Source organism: Crinia signifera, chromosome 2 (assembly GCF_055691185.1).
Source record: "Crinia signifera chromosome 2, ASM5569118v1, whole genome shotgun sequence".
Classification (NCBI taxonomy): domain Eukaryota; kingdom Metazoa; phylum Chordata; class Amphibia; order Anura; family Myobatrachidae; genus Crinia; species Crinia signifera.
In genome coordinates, this window is record NC_139218.1 from 120,421,763 (window position 1) to 120,440,564 (window position 18,802).

The 18,802-nt window shown below is 40.9% G+C and overlaps 1 protein-coding gene across 1 annotated transcript in view; it reads right to left on the reverse strand.

The window, feature by feature from the left end:
• LRIG2 (leucine rich repeats and immunoglobulin like domains 2) overlaps nucleotides 1–18,802 on the reverse strand; it is an 81,151-nt gene that overhangs the window by 12,192 nt on the left and 50,157 nt on the right. Inside the window, exons 9-17 of the mRNA XM_083172777.1 lie at nucleotides 15,245–15,325; nucleotides 14,648–14,719; nucleotides 12,633–12,701; nucleotides 11,561–11,724; nucleotides 10,968–11,288; nucleotides 7,903–8,184; nucleotides 6,058–6,507; nucleotides 2,070–2,219; nucleotides 34–183 (exon numbers count right to left, since the gene is read on the reverse strand). Coding sequence (XP_083028903.1) covers nucleotides 34–183; nucleotides 2,070–2,219; nucleotides 6,058–6,507; nucleotides 7,903–8,184; nucleotides 10,968–11,288; nucleotides 11,561–11,724; nucleotides 12,633–12,701; nucleotides 14,648–14,719; nucleotides 15,245–15,325 — 1,739 coding nt within the window. The remainder of the gene's footprint in view (nucleotides 1–33; nucleotides 184–2,069; nucleotides 2,220–6,057; nucleotides 6,508–7,902; nucleotides 8,185–10,967; nucleotides 11,289–11,560; nucleotides 11,725–12,632; nucleotides 12,702–14,647; nucleotides 14,720–15,244; nucleotides 15,326–18,802) is intronic.

An 18,802-nucleotide genomic window follows, 5' to 3' on the forward strand; every position in this document is an offset into this window, starting at 1 on the left:
GCAGCCACTGTGCGATCAATCTATACTTCATACCTGGTAGAGTATGGCTGTCTCGTACTTCTGCGGTGTGTATACCTCCACTGCGTCCATATAACTGGGGTATTCTGCTGTTCTGCATATTAGTTGCATATTGTGTGTTCAGGATTTCTGCATCTGCCTCGCTACCAGTGTCGACATACAGTCCTTTGATAAAGGAAGAAAACATAGAACATTACAAGTCTATTATAACTCTAATTGTGCTTTAAAGGGTATGACTCATCACTAGAGGCTGTCCACAGCACCAATGCCCACTGTGACATTAAAGCAATAAAGAGCAAGTAACCCACTTCATGTCATCAACATGATATATAGAACGACATAATATACCAAAACTATTACACAAATTAACAAACATGTTAACAATTTTTACATGAACGTTTATTGGGCAATTGAGACATGTTCCAAACCGGAATGTGCAGCAGAGCAATTGCAGGGGTACCACGTGTTGGTGGTCAAGGACCAAATCAAATTATTTTCGGTACAGAACACAACCCTGTCCACTACTTCCATTTAACTGAACTAAACATTTACATGAAAGCACAATTTAAGGCTAGGTCTTCATAATATCATTGCTACAGGTGCAGCAATCAGCCTCTCTCGCTAAGCCAGTTCCCGTGAGACAATCAGGCATTTTTTTTTGGCCAAAAAAATGTGTCTCAGCCACAAAACAGCACAGTAAAGGGGTTTCATTTACACTCAAATGAGACGTGTTGGGACCGAGTGTCTGAATCTGTATACAACGTGCTACGATGAAGCAGCTGCAGTGTTTTTCCAATACAATTTTTTATTTTTTTGCAGATGACGCCACACTCATTCGACCCGAAAGCGTGCATAGGCTCAGACGCATTAAGGCATGCCATACGATATGCATGCAATACACATGTGCACCACTGGGTGGTAATGCTCCACTAATCCAGCGGCAGATTGATATACAGTTGGAGCCGTGCATATACAGTTGGAGCATCCTATTGCTGTGAATAGGGCACACATGCATTTCATTCTCCACAAACTGCGCTGCTGCTCCATTTGTACAGTACAATTCAAGCTCTGGCAAATGGACTGTGACAATGGGCACTTCTGTTAAGTATGTCTCATTTTGCTAATAAAACACATAGGGGCTTTGGGAATAGAATGAGCATACAGTCACTGTACAGTCTTGTAGCAATCCAGACTCGAGCACAGAGTGGATTAACAAAATGGCTTCCGGGTTTTGTGGAAGCTGACATCTATGGGGTGAACAACAGCATAGGTTTTACATGTCTAAGGGGAATTCCGAAGATACATCTCATTACGATGGTTAAAAACACGCCGGGACTGCGGACAAAGGCACAGACACTGCAATGATCAACCTGCAGCTCTCGTCCCCTACCTACAACCGCTTTCCAGGTTTGGGCACACCTGCTGTGTAATGGGTAGCTGAGCACCTGGCAGGAGCTGACCCACCTGAGCCAGTAATGCCCTGCTCTACTTCAAACAGCATTAAAATGTTAAGTGGAATAACCTTTTCACTTCAAAACAAATGTAGTTGACCACTACTGCCAACAAGTAATGATATTATATTAGTCACTTTAAAGTATATGATCATAGAACAATTTAATAACACATTTCATAGTTTAAATGTACAACTACTTCGCTCACACCTGCTGTACCAACATTAGTTTAGTACTCCTCACGTATCCCTAGCCTTTGCCACTACTAACAGTCACACATTAGTCAGGACACAAATTATGCAATTAGTATATTTTCTGTTTAGAAAAAAAAATCATAATTGTTTACAAAACAGAGAACGGTTGTGCTCTTTGCTTTCTTTATTCAAGTTATAGGTTTTGACTTCATTTAGCAAGATAAGTGATCCTGCACATATGTTTGGAGACACAGCAGCTGATTTGGAGGAGCACCTTAGGGATGGGGAGTAATGAGTCCGTAGCCTGTAAATGTGTAATGCAGACATTGATATTTACACTATTTTAAGTGATATTTTAAAGATGGAGTTGCAATACTGCTAGCCCCGTGTAACAGATGTAACTTACCATCTGTTCCTTTATGAACACAGCCACTAGCAGGCGGCATAAGTTGCTGATGGCTGCCAGCCTCAGAGTTACTATAGCCTTCCGGTGGCTCGGACAGTGTTCCCTGGGAGGACAGGTAGCTGGGAATGTCAGCAGGAAGGTTCATGTCATCTGTGCAGAAGAAAAATAAATTAACAATGTAAACAAGTCACCCTCATTACTTACAAATCACACTTCATAGAGTCGTCATTCCTGGATAAAAATATAAAACCCAATACATTTTAAGTGCAACGGTTTAAAGCTGAACTCCCAGGAAGGCCAAAAATATCACATCAACTACCTTAGAAGAGGCACAAGACACCGTTACCAGCAGCAATCCTTTACTTCACTGGTTGCCTCAGACTTTTCAGGAGAACCGTAAAACACAAATATAACAATTTCTACATGGGGAATGGCCTCTTCCTCTGGCCTAGAGTCAGTCAATGCTAATCACGGTGTTCAGCCTTAATCTGATTCAGGGCTAGGCAGCAAATGAAGTTCATCATTACAATGGAAAACTGGAAAGATGAGCAAATTCATTTTTAACATAAAAGGTAATACCAATGCAATGCTCCGGATAGAATCTTCTATTTCCAATGTGTTTGCAGATTCTATTCTGGAAAACGGATTCCATCAGTTTTTTCCAAGAGATGAAGCACTTTACTTACAATTGATCAGCTATAATGTAATCAGTGTCTAAACGGCTGACTGCCACATGTTGCAAAGCGACAAACATGTTCTTACAGGTCAACTCCTGTGCAAAATGGAGGACAGATGAACAATTCAGCCTACGTGGCCTATACTGCGCTGCCTCCTACTCAGGGGAGTGAATTCCGACACATGAATTGCACCAAGCTCCAAAAAGTGATAGAGTGAAGAGTGATAAACAATCAACTCCTAACTGCCATGTTATAGGCTGGGTTTGCAAAATGACAGTACCTAATTGGCTCCTACCATACAAGAAAGTCTGTGCTTAGTACTTCACTCTCATACTCCCCATTTTTAGAACCGCTCCTTTTGGTGCCTGCACATAACCCCCCACCGACCCCCATATTTTATTTTCATTGGAAAGAAGCAGTACCCATTGGCCTGCAATGCACAGGGAATTGGGTGTTGTCTGCTGAATGTGTAGATCACCACTTCCTATCAGACATAGATGGTTAGATTAGTATTGCGCTCCCTAAGGTAAAAAAATATATAACAAACCAGCAAGGATTACTGTAACCATATAATAGCACTAGACTGTAGGCTTGGTCACTTTATAGAATTTACAGCAGTGAATACATCCCAGATTATATTTTACATGAAGAACACTAGGGGGTAAAATTACTAAACTGAATTTTTACAAGGGAGAGATGTTGCCCACAACAACAACAACATCAACAACAACAACAAATCAGTTTCTACCTTTAATCCTATAGAAGCTGTAAGCAAATTGAAAAAGTAGAATCTGATGGGTAACAGCTCTCACTTCTAGAAAGTCACACTGGTTATTAACAGAACTCACAATACATATATATGGATGGATATGTAAAACATAGAAATAATCTGACCCCTGCAATCTTTCCATCAGGCTCAAAAGTGTTGGGAAAGCAATATGTAAAAGGATTACTATTGCTGACTGTAGCAATAGCTACAACTGTTGAGAATAGGAGACTATTAAAGCCTTTCTGCAAAAATACATTCTTATGTCACTCTTCTGTCTTATTTCAATTCCAAAATAACACCGGTACTTGTGTAGTTTAACAGCGCCACCGCGCGCACAGTGAAACTTTGAAACTTGGCAGTCTGTGTTTACTGTGCGCGTGCCACTCTAGCTGTTCTCAGCACAGCGCGTGGCTGCTTTCCTTATGTAAGATACGTTATCAGCATAGCGCTGGGCAGCAGCAGTGCACCCAGCGCTGACAGGTCACTGTGGTACTTGTAGTTCCACAGTGAAATAGGCAGTCCTGCGCACCGCTGACAACCCGGCAATTTAGACTCCTCCGTCAATTTAGAAGTCTAGATTTAGACGTCTAAATCTAGACTCCCTGCAGTCCTGCGCACCCGGCAATTTAGACTCCTCTGGCAATTTAGAAGTCTAGATTTAGACGTCTAAATCCAGACTCCCTGCAAACCGCTAAGATGGGGGCATCTAAATTTAGATGGTAAAGCCTCTAAATTTAGTAGGGTCTAGGGGTACACTATTAAACCTGTTCACAATGACACTAGTCGACGTAACAGCTGTCGACCTTGTTAATTCCACTATCCACGCCAACCTGAAGCGTGGCGAGCATAGCGAGCCCGCGAGGGACGGCGGTACGCGTCCTACGACCTTTTCATACCCCCACTATCCACGTCGGCGTGGAGTTGATTTTATGAAGTGTGGCGAGCGCAGGTGAAGGTATCCGCGTCCGCTCGCCACACTTTATAAAATCAACTCCATGCCGACGTGGATAGTGGGGGTATGAAAAAGGTCGTAGGACGCGTACCGCCACCCCTCGCGGGCTCTCTGCGCTCGCCACGCTTCGGGTTGGCGTGGATAGTGGAATTAACAAGTTCGACAGCTGTTACGTCGACTAGTGTCATTGTGAACAGGCTTAATAGTGTAACCCTAGACCCTACTAAATTTAGAGGCTTTACCGTCTAAATTTAGATGCCCCCATCTTAGCGGTTTGCAGGGAGTCTGGATTTAGACGTCTAAATCTAGACTTCTAAATTGCCGGAGGAGTCTAAATTGCCGGGTTGTCAGCCTATTTAGGACTGCCTATTTCCCTGTGGAACTACAAGTACTACAGTGACCTGTCAGCGCTGGGTGCACTGCTGCTGCCCAGCGCTACGCTGATAACGTAGCTTACATAAGGAAAGCAGCCACGCGCTGCGCTGAGAACAAATAGAGCGGCACGCGCACAGTAAACACAGAGTCTGGCAGGCTGCCAAGTTTCAAAGTTTCACTGTGTGTGCGGTGGCGCCGTGAAACTACACAAGTACCATAACACCTTTAGAAATACCATCAAACCTATATTAATACACTAGTAAGTCTGCTCGAAGAATAAGCTTTGAAAGCTGGTCTGCTACCTTCTGTGTTTGTGCATGTGTGAGAACGAAATGTAGTTTCACACTCTGCCAGCAGATGGCAGTGTTTCTGAGACTCACAGACACTAGACATATATATAGATGATAAAGGTAAATGTTTCTGTTTGTTGCCTTCTCTTCTATACTTTTTACATTTTCAGCGCTTGAATGCTTTTGGGTAAAAGGGGTGTTGATACAAATTCGATATCGACAAGTGCTGACATCAAACAGGAGGGAGGAATGGAAGGACAGCGCGTGAGGGGAAGCAGGGGGGATGCTGCATTGAGCAGCATGGAACTGCATTTGATCTGCCAAGCCTTTTTCTGCTTTGGATCCCGATGTGGCATGTCCACGCGTCGGGATCAAATCTGTATCGAATGTAGCTGAATATAGGGTGAGATTTAATAGGATGAGAGATTCAGAAAGTGGGAGATTTAGTAAGAAATCTCCAGTTTTTTTAAATCGGCAATCCTTTACACTGCAAAATCAAACTGGTTTTGCAGTGGAAAGGATTGTCGCTTTAAAATCTATCATCCTATTAAATCTCACCCCACTGTTTGATTCAGTTTCTTTTTCAATTTGATTTTGCTTCTAGAAGCAGAATCTAATCGAAAACGTGTAAAAATTTGGAGTGTACATCCCATAGTCTAATTGTACAGCTCCAGTCTTGGAGGAAGAAAGTAGCAACCAACTAGCACCTGACATTTTCTAAACATAGCCTGTAAAATGGCATTTGGAAGCAGTTTGGCTGGTACTTTCTCTCCAAAGATAGATTTGATCCATTACAGAATATTTATGTATTTTTCTCCTGTCCAGTGCTCAAAATACAGACTCAGTCAGCTATCATTATAATAATCAGTATACTTTGGCACAAAAACTGACAAGAAGGTGAATATAAAAATATTTAAACACTTACCAGTATTAGTTATGCTGTAATCCTCACTTTTCCTCCGCATATGGTAAATAACAATCACCCAAACCAAAGATGTTCCCACTACACAGCAGACAACAACGATTATGACAATGCCAACTGTAGTCCAACCATCATCTTCATAGCCAAGGACAGTTTGCGATGAGTCACAGTTAGGTGATGACAATACAAATAGGTTGATGTGACCCCTCTCAGTTCCAAGGGTATTAGACATGCTACATGTATATTTTCCAGCATCCTCTGGGCCAGTATCGACAATAATGAGCAGCTGATTTGCAGCGGCAAAGAAGTGTCTCTCTGTTACCAAGAGTGGTCCGTCATCTTTAGTCCAGTTCAGGCGAGGAGCTGGGCTTCCGCCTGCTATACACTGCAGTACAGCTGTCTCCCCACGAGCAACTGTTCTATCTTCTAAGGGCCTTATAAAAGATGGAGTTTCTGGATAATGATAAATATAAATACAGTTATAATCTGCATACATTATTAAATAAATGCAGCTAAATCAGAAACGATCAGAATAGGTTAAACACTGAAGTTCAGTTATATGTGCCGTAACATAATGCATATGTAGGATAATCAGGGAAGCCAAAGTATATTTCATGTTGTGCCATTAACCTTTATAAGCTACTAAATGCAAAAAAAAAAGCAAAAAAATAGGTTTTTGTTAACAAATAAACTTCCTTTTTTGTTGCATAAAAACTTATTGATGACTATCAAACACATCCCAACACTCGATCTTAAGGCCCACATACATTACTGCGACTTCTCAGAGGGGAGATGTCGCAGCTGATTCCCCCAGGAGACCATTCTTTTGCATGTGATATATCTCATGCAATCCCATTCCTCGCTGCCGGGAGGCTGTCCGAGGCAGAGGACAGACGTGCAAGCAGGTCTGATCTCCTTCTCCAACCCAATGCTCACGGGACAGGGCATCGGACCACAAAGAATGTCATACACATGTAATTTGGCCACTTTTCACCCGATCCGTTGGAATCGGGTGAAAAGTGGCAAAATTGCACTAGTGTATGGCCAGCTTTAGATCTTCTAATAATGTATTACTGGAGGCGGGTAGCAGTGAAGTAAAATAAATTCAAGTTCCAGACTAGATCAAAAGTCTGATTTCGACGGTTTGGGCCAAGAAATCAGATGTGTTTGACAATGCACGGACTGCACATTAGATTTATTGGATCTGACTCATCAGTGGCACATCGCGGGTGCTTTTTAGCACCCGTGATGTGTTGGGTCCTTCCCTAGGTGTATGCATGTGGTAAAACACCACTGGCACACACGTATGTGCAGTGGCGGGGTCCGTGCGGTGGGGGTGGGTTCCGTGTGGCAAGGGGGCTGCAGCAGGTTAGGAGCTAGTAGCAGCATTTGCCGGCTGGCGGGGCAGTAAGCAGCTTGTGAATTTGAAAATAACTACGGAAGGTGATTGGGAGAATTCTCTCAGCCAATAACCGGCCGGCCATTCTTTTCAAAATATTTTTTTATATTGAAAAGTTGCTTCCCGTCCTGCTGCCTGGAATTTTTTTTAGACATGTGATTAAATGATTGTAAGAAAATTTATAAGTGCATGGTAACCGTGCGAATGAGTGGGATGAGGAAAATAAATCAGAGCAGATTAAATGAACGCGAGACTTCACTAAAACATCTATTCATAAAGAATTAGGATAACACAGAACACGGAGGAGGAAGATTAAAAACCTTCTCATTCTATCATGAATTTATTTAGGAAAGCTTGGCTTTTGCAGAGGTGCTTGCACCATACATTAAATGCTCACAAGGTTTTTGTGACTTTAGATAAACACTGAGTAAGGATTAAAATGTTCTTACCTAAAACAGTGAGGGTGACATTGGTAGATATACTGCCTGCAGCGTTTTGTGCTGTGCAACTGTACAGCCCCATGTCTTCAATCTTAACATTGACAATAAACAGGACCTCGTCTTCTGGCATAACATGCATGCGGCGCTCCCGGGCTGCAGGGAAATCTGTGCCACCGTCTTTCTGCCATGCAATTTGTGGAGTCGGGCTTCCTTCGGCTGCACACTCTAACCGTGCCATGGCACCGGTGCGAATGGTCAGGTCCATTGGCGTTTTCAAAAACGAGGGCATTTCTGTCATAATATATGAAAAAAAAAGACACTTGAACATTAAATGTAAATTCAGCAAAGAACTATGAACATATGCAGTTTATTTTGACTTTAAGAAACAACTAGAGATATTTGGAAGTATTTTTAATAAAAAAAGTTCAATTCCACTGATTTTTATAAATTTCAAATGGATGTAAATAAGTTACTGTTGTACTTCCAGTGGGAACACACACATTTACTGTATTAACCTTTAAAAATGTATATAACAAAAAATGGTGTTAGGAAATTGGGTTTCAGCCCCAGGTACCCAACATCGATTAAGATTGAGTTTCTCAGGTTTCAAATCTGTAAACATTTATAAAGATTGAACTTTAAACACAACCCTCTGAGTGTACCTGTCATGCCACTTTGATTTAATATTGGCATAATTAAGTGCAACAGAAAGATATTAACATACCAATGAAGCTATTCAAATGTGCTGCTACTGCTATCATAAAATCTATAAGATTTTTTGGTACTTATGTAGTATCTGGGCTGCCGATTTTTTGATTGTATGCCTTAAGTTAAGGCATACAATCAGATGCGATGCGATGCGATATCGCATCGCATCGCATCGCATCCGATATCGGATGCGATGACCCGATTTTTCCATAGGAATCAATGTTAAAATGATTCCTATGGAAAAATGGGTCCTTTTCATACCCCTACTATCCAAGTGGGCATGGAGTTGGATATAAACCTGTGGCGAGCGTAGCGAGCCACCGAGCCCGAAGCGTGGCGAGCGAAGCGAGCCCCGCGAGGGGACGGTATTCGTTCGCTCGCCACGCTTCGGGCTCGGTGGCTCGCTACGCTCGCCACAGGTTTATATCCAACTCCATGCCCACTTGGATAGTAGGGGTATGAAAAGGACCCATTTTTCCCATTGAATTCCATGTTAAAATGGACTCAGTCCATTTTAACATTGATTCCTATGGAAAAATCGGGTCATCGCATCGAATCGCATGGTCGCATGCGATGCGATCTCCCGATCCGACCCGATTTAGAAATCGGCAGCCCAGATACTACATAAGTACCGATTTTTTATACCAGCTGTGAGCAGGTGTCCACAACACTCATCTCATGTGATTATTTGCAGCCAGTAAAGAAAGTCTCCTGAAAAAGTCTTGATTATGCCCAAAGGTGTTTCATAATAGCACAACAAACAAGATCCTGACAGTACACGTTCTGTTCATGTCTCGGTACTTAAGACCAGGCTATTTTCATGCTAGCCTGGAATCTGAATACAGAAGAAACAATATAACCAGGGAACACAGCAAGAGTAAATATAAGCGATTTGTTTGTCCAGCTATCTAACATGCATAGGTATGAGACAGTCCTGTGGTACCATATACTATATAGCTATTGCATTTGGGGTGTTTGTGATAAAGTATTTTAGATGTGATCAATATAATACCATGGTAGGTAAATACAACCACTCAAGGAAACATTCTAAAATAAGGTATTCAGTATGAACATGTGAGTGTGTAATCAGATTCAGGTTAGTGAAATATAGATCTCTCGCGAAAGTAACTTGGCAAATTACAGCTTTATCTTCTGGGAGTGAGCAAACTACATTGACAAAATTGTAAAAAGAAGTTAGTTTTTACATTATTACCAGAAGTAAGCAGGCATGAAGGCATATGTTAAGGCCCCCATACATTGCGGTGACTTCTCCTTGACATCACTCCTTGAGCCACCCAGCACCTTCCCGGGCAACAGGACCACATGCAATATATGGTATTTATTTACAGGTCTGTTCTCGGCAATACCGGTAAGGAGACTATTGCAATAGTGAATGCAGGATATAATTAGCGCATGGATTAGAGATTTAGCAGCATCTTGTATAAGATAGTGTCGTATTTTGGATACGTTTTTTTTTAGATGCAAGTAATATAATTTAGAGACAGATTGTATTTAGGGAACAAACAGGAGGACCCTTAGGCAGCAAGCTGTTGAGGTAGGGGTACATTGTTGAGAAAGAGTGATCAGATTGGAAAGATAAGAACCAGAAAACGGCTGTATCATTAAGACCAAGGGAGCGTAGTATTTGTATGAGAAGTGTGTTATCAACAGTGTCAAATGCAGCAGAAAGATTGTATGCAGTCCTTTTGCATGCTCAGACGCACGCACAGGACCGCGCATTACATTGGACCTTCTGTCAGTCAACAGCAATTTAGGCTATTTTCCCTGCGATTGCTGCAATCACAGGAAGAGAGCCCAAACTGCAGGTACATTGCCCAGTGTATAGGGGCGTTAAAACCTGTGACTAATTGTCAGCTTGGAATTATTCAATTAGGTTTGTCACTCTTGTCTGTAGCAAGGATCCCCCCTACCATGTTGAATCCATGACACAGAATTTAAGACTGTACTAGGGAGAAAGGGGAGCCCTAGCCAGTACTTGAAAGCTGCACCGAATAAAATGGAAACTGAACATAAATATTTTCTTTCACTGTGAGCTGTGACAGTTTTTAGCCTACAAACGCTTTACCCCACCTCCAGTCCCTATCTGCTCCCATCTCCAAACTTTTTTCGCAGCTCCCTCTCCCCATATCAAGCAAGTTGGAAACAGATCAGTGTCCATGCAAAAAGTGCCTAGATTTTGGACCATTGAGTGACCTCTAGCGGTATTTCACCTTATAGAGGTTAGATAGATAATAGTTCATGTTTTGTAGAGAAATAGACTAACTGCCAACACTCTAAGGACTGGTTTATTAATAATCTGCAGGGAAAAAATAAATAAAACGATACAAACACAAAGGAGAGCTCACCATTAACTGTGAGTTTAGCTTTGCTGGAATAATTGGAGCCAAAGTGGTTGGTTATGACACACTGGTATTTCCCTTCATCTGTAAAATTGACATTGAAAAGATGCAAAAAAGTAGTGTACTCTAAAAGCTCGGCCCCGTGTTTCTGATATCTGGCAAAGGTTTCTACTTTTGCATCATACAGCACTTCACCATCTTTTCTCCACGCTGTAGACATGGGTGTGTCGCTGCTGCTTCCTGCAGCACATATGAGTGTCACATTCATTCCTCTCAGAGCCACCGTGGTTTCTGGGTGGACTTTTATTTGTGGTTTGGGAAAATTATCTGTGAAGGCAGAAGGAGGGAGGGAGAAACGGAGGCAGGTCATTAGGGATACCTTACAACATATAGAAATGGAAAGGTTGGTCCACTGAAAACATATACATCATAGAACATTATATTAGACATAATTGAAGCACGTTAAACCTTTACTTTAGGAACGGAACTACAACAAGCTACTAGTTTGCATAGCTACTGGATGGGGGAAAAACAGACTGGATTCTTCCTTTTTAGGAAAAAAGTAAAAATCAATAAAAAGCTGGAAATAAAATACTAACCACAGATAAAATCTTCAGAGATCACGCTGAGTAGAGGACGCCCGCAGAGACCATCGGGGTGAGCACAGCTCACATTAACCGAATGTTGCAAGCCACTGTCAATTAGCCACTGGGGAAACCACTTTAGCTGACAGTCACAAAGCAAATTGCTTGTGTTCAGGATTCTGCAAAAGATTCACACAGTAAGGCACCGACAGGCAAACAGCATCATTTTATTTTAGAACAATGACGTATCCAATATGTCTGTCTGCTTTTCCCATTTAGAATGTGAGCTTTCACAAGAAGGGTTCTCTTCCCTCCTGTGCTTTGCCTTCTAATACTTTTCCTATCATGTAATCCATACAATGGCACCTGACCCTTGGTTTCTGCCTCCCTGCTGCTTGAGTATTATGACCGATGATGCAGCAATGCTTAGAAACCAGGTTTCCATCTATCATTGTCATTCTGGTTCTGCTCATTTATTTATGTACTGTTCGGGTATGGGTCGACATGCATTAGGTCGACAATGACTAGGTCAACAGTCAAAAGGTCGACATGGGCTTTTCATCTTTTTGTCCTGAATGTTGACATGGTCACCGTATGGATGCATTGTGTCCCTTCGCATGGCTTGCTGTGCTCAGCACACGATTCTATTCTCCATGCCCTAATAGGTGGTAGGGCATGAAATACCGCCTGTCAGCACGTCGGCTCAAAATTTTTTGACTGTCGACCTAGCCATTGTCGACCTATTTCAGGTGTCGAATTAAGGCATGTCGACCTTCCATGGTTTACCCAATGAATGTCAACCTTAGGTGTGTTGACCTAACAGCGGAATACCCTTAGTTAGGCACTTCAGCAACCTTGTGACGCCATATATATGAGAATATCCAATGCAATAAAATCAAATGCAAAGATGACATAAATATGTACCCAAAGCATGAAAGTCTAAGGAGTAGTTCAAATATAAAATAAAATCTTAAGACTATTAGAACTAATCTATTGTGGAGACAAATGGGAGCTAAACATAATTGAGTCAAAATCTCAAATTCCACAATGTATAAATATGCCCACCAAGAATTAGGACTATACTTACAACTCTTTAAGTTTAATGTGCGCAAAGGCGTTTTCTTGCACAGACATAATCCCATTGTTACTCAAATCACTGTGAAGAGAAATGTACAAAATAAAAATAATAGTACAAACAGAATTGTATCACATACAGTATGAAAAAGACATATAGGGGGGGTATTCAATCCGGGCCTCTTTTTGCAACAGGAGAAATTGTGGCGGGCGCCTATTCAATGCCGTCTTTCCCGACAGCATTGAAGAGGCAAATCGACATAACGGGCCCAACTTTAAAAGCGGTCAGACCTATTTTGTTGAGAATGGGCGTGAATTGTCGCGATCACGGCCGAATCTTGACAATCCACGCCCCCTTTTCGCTGATTTGTAGACAGGAAATAGAATCCCGCCTGGCGATCAGCGGTCAAGAAAACAAAAATGGGCCAGGGTCACGACTGTCAGGATGAATCAACAGTTGTGACCTGGGATTGAATACCCCCCATAGTGTGTTTATTAAGTGAACCAATGCTATTAATTATTTTGGAGACCAAAGTATATTGGCCTCGGTCACGGCGTGATTCTGGTTGGTTTGCAAAAGCAAAACTCCTTCTTTAATGGACAAAACCAGGTGTACTGCAGGGAGTCCATCTGGGTGGGGTGTGTTCAAACTGAAATCTAAATTACAGGGTAAAATTAACTCACCAAAATGTAACTACTGTCTGCCCCACCTGCAATGCACATTGTTTTGTCCATTAAGGAAAGAGTTTGCTTTTGCAAACCAACCAGAATCACCCCCACAATAGAGTAGATGTATGAAACAGTGAGAAGTGGCCCATGGCAACCAATAAGCACTCAAGTAACATCTATAATTGGCGTAAGATAAAATTATACAGAGCAGCAGATTGGTTGCCATGGGAACTTCTCCTCTTGCTCATTTCTCCTCCATTATCACTGCTTCATACATCTACCCCAATGTTATTTCAAGTACAAGTAACAGAGAGGCTTGAAATAATGGTGTACATTACCACAATTATCACTTTTAAAGATATGTTGAAGAAAGTCACTAACATTGGAAAAAGAAGCACTGGAACTTAACCATAAATCTGAGCAACCCTGGTACCACAAGTGTGATATAGAAATATTCATGCCATATTTGCATGCGTTTCTTCCTCATGCTAAAATTACCTCCCATCTACCATAAACAAATGAATAGGAAAATTAGCTTCTGACTAAAAACCAAGCTTGGTGTTGTTGAGGCAGGGACAGAACATTGCGATTGTGTAGATCTATGCTATATACTGTAAGCAAGCATTCTACAGTAGGAATATAAACAGCAGCACTGCTACAATTCCTTGCCGAAAAGAAATAAAAAGATGTTAATAATGGATTGTTTTTATAATTTAAATCTCCTTTTTTTTTAGTGAGAATATGTAAGAAATGTATTTCAACTTAAAAATGACAAAGGTGTTTTGCCAAACGCAATACCCATCTACAATACTTTCCCACACAATATTATCTTATAATATAGAAAAAAATCTAATTATTTTAACTATTATACTAATAAATGTGCCTTTTACCAGCTACAATTGATTTCACCAAGCGGTCTCTGAACAAGAGTGCGCACCACCTGAGTCCCTATGGTCTGTAAATGAGGAGCAACCCGTGCTAAGATTCTTAGTAATCTACACAGATCGCTTAGAAAATAGCCCAAAATGCTACGTGTGTAGACTAGATAGTAAAATATATCGCTCAGAAGAGCCCATCTTGTCTACAGTGCACACTTAATATCATTACCGATTCACACTCCCGCACGCCGTTACCAATGATTAAGGATTCTGAACATGACAGTAAATTTGGCTATATAGTCAAAGGATCCACATGTCCAGCTAGTCCCGGTGACCTCACTGACCATATCGTTAACCAAAATGTTCAGTATGTATGCACAATGTCGGGACCCACAGCCGATATTTTCAAATTATATATCAGCTGCTGCCCTTATCGCCTAATGTGTATGGGGTTTTAGTCACTTAACATACATATACTTACAGGTGTTGCAGAGAATCCAGGCCAGTGAAAGCTTTCTTTGTGATGGATTTTATCTTGTTCCCTTGCAAAATCCTGTAACAAAGATGTTAACAAATCAGCTAAGAAAGTATCTGATCTAAGTGAAGATGTCCATCATGCATACATCAAAGAAAACAATATTTCAAATCGTCAAGACCTTTATTAAAAATGTCAATATATCTTTCTTGATGAAACAATGCATGGAAATATGGGAGGATCCCAACAAGATACTAGCTTAGCTTGAATACTTACATTAAAGATCGAATTACTGCACAGGGCAACCAACCCAAGGAGTGTATGGAGGTCACAACAGTATTAAAACCAAGTGTCACTAACAGAAGCATTCTAAGCCTTTGACATCCGCAAAGCTAACCGGATAATAATAATGTAGCAGCCAGTAAAAAAAAAGTTAACATTTAAAAGATCTTTAATATGTACCCATCTGCTCCCATATTTAAACAGCACATACAATTAATTTTCTTCCCAGAGAGCGGCAGGCATAACATTGCAAACAAAGCGGTGGCTGACCATCAGTTTTGCAATGACATTGTACCAAAAATGTATGGATTGAATACTTACAGTGTGTGTAGCTTCAAGAGACCAGAAAATGCTTCATTGGAGTCTTCAATAGCCCAAGAGATCTCATTGTTTCGAAGGTCCCTGTGATAAGCAATTGTTTTGGTAAATATTCAATTATCAGGTCATAAATAAACAATATATTTATTTAAAAAATAGATCAACTATGATTTTCTGGAAAGGAAGCTTCAATGATTAGATTTGTCCAATCATTTAATTCATGTCTAGTACATGGCATAACTGCAAATGCAGCATTCCATGCTCTGGCATCAGCATGGTTAATAGCATAAGTTTGTGCACAATAAACTAAAAAAAAAAAAGAGTTGCAGGAGGAGACAATCCAACTTCCTTGTCTGAATGAGATCCCTGCTCATGCTTCGTTAAGCATCAGTGATTGGAGCCCTGTTAATCAGTGCCGCCCTCCTGCTTGTGAACATCTGATGACCCTGAACCGCATAGACTGCCTGTCATCTGCTCTTACGCCCTTCCTAAGCCACAAAAAAAGTCTTAATTAATGTATTCTTGTTCTCTTTCATGCGGCTCTAACTCGCCCAGATTGTTTTTAATTATTGTATTAGAAAGGTTGCACAAAGGTTAACAGAATATGAAAGCATTCAGACATTTTTCTCAGCTAGAGTGGAAATATAAAAAAATAATAATCTTGGATTAATAATTGGGAACAAGCCGTTAAATGTCCACATGCTCACCGCAGTGTGGGAATTGAGTGTGAAGAATGAGTAAGTATCCCAGCACAACACGTTTCGTACTTGAAAAAAACAGTTATATAAAATGTTATGGTGGAGGCTTTATTAGATTTAGAGGCTTTTTTTTTATACATTGCAATAGATTTGTTCTTTTTAACAGAAAGTCCCTCAATGCTAAAAAGAGTGGGGGAAAAAATTTTTTTTTATAAGAAAACCTATCCAAATGCATTGGAATTAGTATGAAACATGTTCAATGGCCCCCAAATGGCATTTTTGAGGCTGTACCACCCCCACTATCAACGCGAACCCAAAGCGTGGTGAGCGCAGCGAGCCCGCGAAGGGCGGCGGTACGCGTCCTACGACCTTTTCATACCCCCACTATCCACAGGTATCCGCGTCCCCTCACGGGCTTCACAGGTGTCCGCGTCCCCTCGCCACGCTTCGGGCTCGGTGGCTCGCTGCGCTCGCCACACTTTCTGTTCTCAACTCCACGCCGACGTGGATAGTGGGGGTATGAAAAGGTCGTAGGACGCGTACCGCCGCGCTCGCCACGCTTCGGGTTCGCGTTGATAGTGGGGGTGGTACAGCCTCAAAAATGCCATTTGGGGGCCATTGAACATGTTTCATACTAATTCCAATGCATTTGGATGCTTTTCAGTGAAAAATCGTATGCGATCAAAATCGTATGCGATCGCATGCGATCAAAATCGCATGCGATGCGATTGCATGCAATGCGATTTTGACAAAAACGGCAAAAATCGCATCGCATGCCACTATATATGATAATCCACAAGTACCAAATCTAGTTGACCCATTAAATTAAAACATATAATCACTTGGCTAATAAAACACAAAACATGGCGGCATCCCAGTTTTACTGTAACTACATAATATTTATAAAAGATGTAGTTCATTTAACAATCCTATTAGAGCACATTTAGGTTCCTTGGGATGTAGACAAATACAGCATGTTGTGATCTGCAAAATGTAACAATATTGCAGCCATAAAGAATATCAGTGGATAGGATACAACATCCTGCTCTTTAGATGCTCAAACCACCGTGGTGCTAAAGAATTTGACAGATCTGCTTACTAAGGTAGTTCTGTTTCACTGCCTGCATTCCACTAGAACAGGAGAGCCTTTCAGCCAACACAGATTTGTGACCTAAGCATTTATTTGCAGAAGCTTGGGATGTGGCTAAACATTTGCCCATGAAAGCAGGTGTTCCATAGAGTAATTGAAACAAATATATGCACTTAAAGCGCAATTACACAGACATGTTAGATTATAGGATTTGTGGGGTACATACTTAGTGTGTGTATATATATATATATATATATATATATATATATATATATATATATATATATATATATATATATATATATATCTCAAACACATATAAACAATTTTAAATAAAAGCTACAGATTAATAATCTACTAATAAAACAGGCTAATGATGCCCATACACTTGTGCGATCAGATGTGATGGGACATCGTATCGCATGCGATCGCATCATATGGCGCGCAAGTGTTTTTTTTCCCCAGCACCTAATGTCACATGCCACGTTGGGTGCTGGGAGAGGGCTGGCGGCGGTGTAGCAGAGCAAGTAGCAGGAGGGCTGGCATGCTGCGGTAGTCAGCGACAGGCAGTAGAATAAAAAAAAAAAACATTTCAAAACACTGGGCGGCCCTCTGATTGGCTGAGAGAGCTCTCAGCCAATCACAAGTAAACACAAGTAAAACGAAAATATGGCTATATAGATTTTTTTTTTATGACATTTTGGGACTCCAACTGGGTAAATTGGTGAGTAAAGCGGTACATTAATTGGTGGGCCATGTGCTCAAGTGTTGACAATGACCCCAAAGAAAAATGGGAGACACGGATGTTGACCTTTTTCCATGCCAACATAGACATTGTAGACCTAATATACCACATCAGTTTCTACATCCTTCTAAGAAAATTAGCCTTAAGTTCTCCTTGCATCCTTCACCCCTTATGTTCTCTACCCTCAAAAATATAACAAATATTCTAGTTCTAACGCAAGTTTCTACAACTATTCGTAAAATGCCAGATCAAACTTACACTTAAAGTAAAATAAATATTAAATTGTACAATTTGTATGGACAATAAACATAAAAATTATGTTTAAACTTCCATAACATCATCTTAAAAGTGATGAGTGTACAGTGACTCATGGTACATTCCTGACATAACATCACAAACTTTAACTCAGGAGACGCTAGCCCACATCTATTAGTTCATGCATGGCAAGCACTTTCGCCCTGGAGCATGCTGGCATATAGTACAGTGGTTTTAAAGGACAACTTCTGATAAACTCAATGGTCAACTAAAATGTATACATTAGTCCCCACACCACTGATCTGAAAACTTTTGCTATAAACAAAAATAATCTCAGGATCTAGTTAAGGAATTACCTGCTTTATATGAACTTTCTGGAAAATTACTTTATAAAAATGTACAAAAAAAAAGTGGAATACCTTAGGGCAGGGCTATTCAACATACACCCCTCTTGGAAACAGTATTATGAAAATCTGGTGGCATGGCATGCTGTGATTTGTAGTTCCACAAAAGCTGGGAGGGCTGTATCTACCCCTATCCTACAATATGTCAATTCTGGAAGAACATCCAGATCAAGGACATCTGAAAAGTAACTGTATTTAGATAGGCTCTTCTATGTAAAACATATTTGGATCTTTAACTATTATCAAAACAATTAAGACAACCTTCAGGATTCGAAAAATAGGATTTCAACACCTGCCGGTAAATCCTTTTCAGGGAGTTCATATGGGATACTGAGGTCTCAATACATTGGGGAATAGAGGTCATCCGAC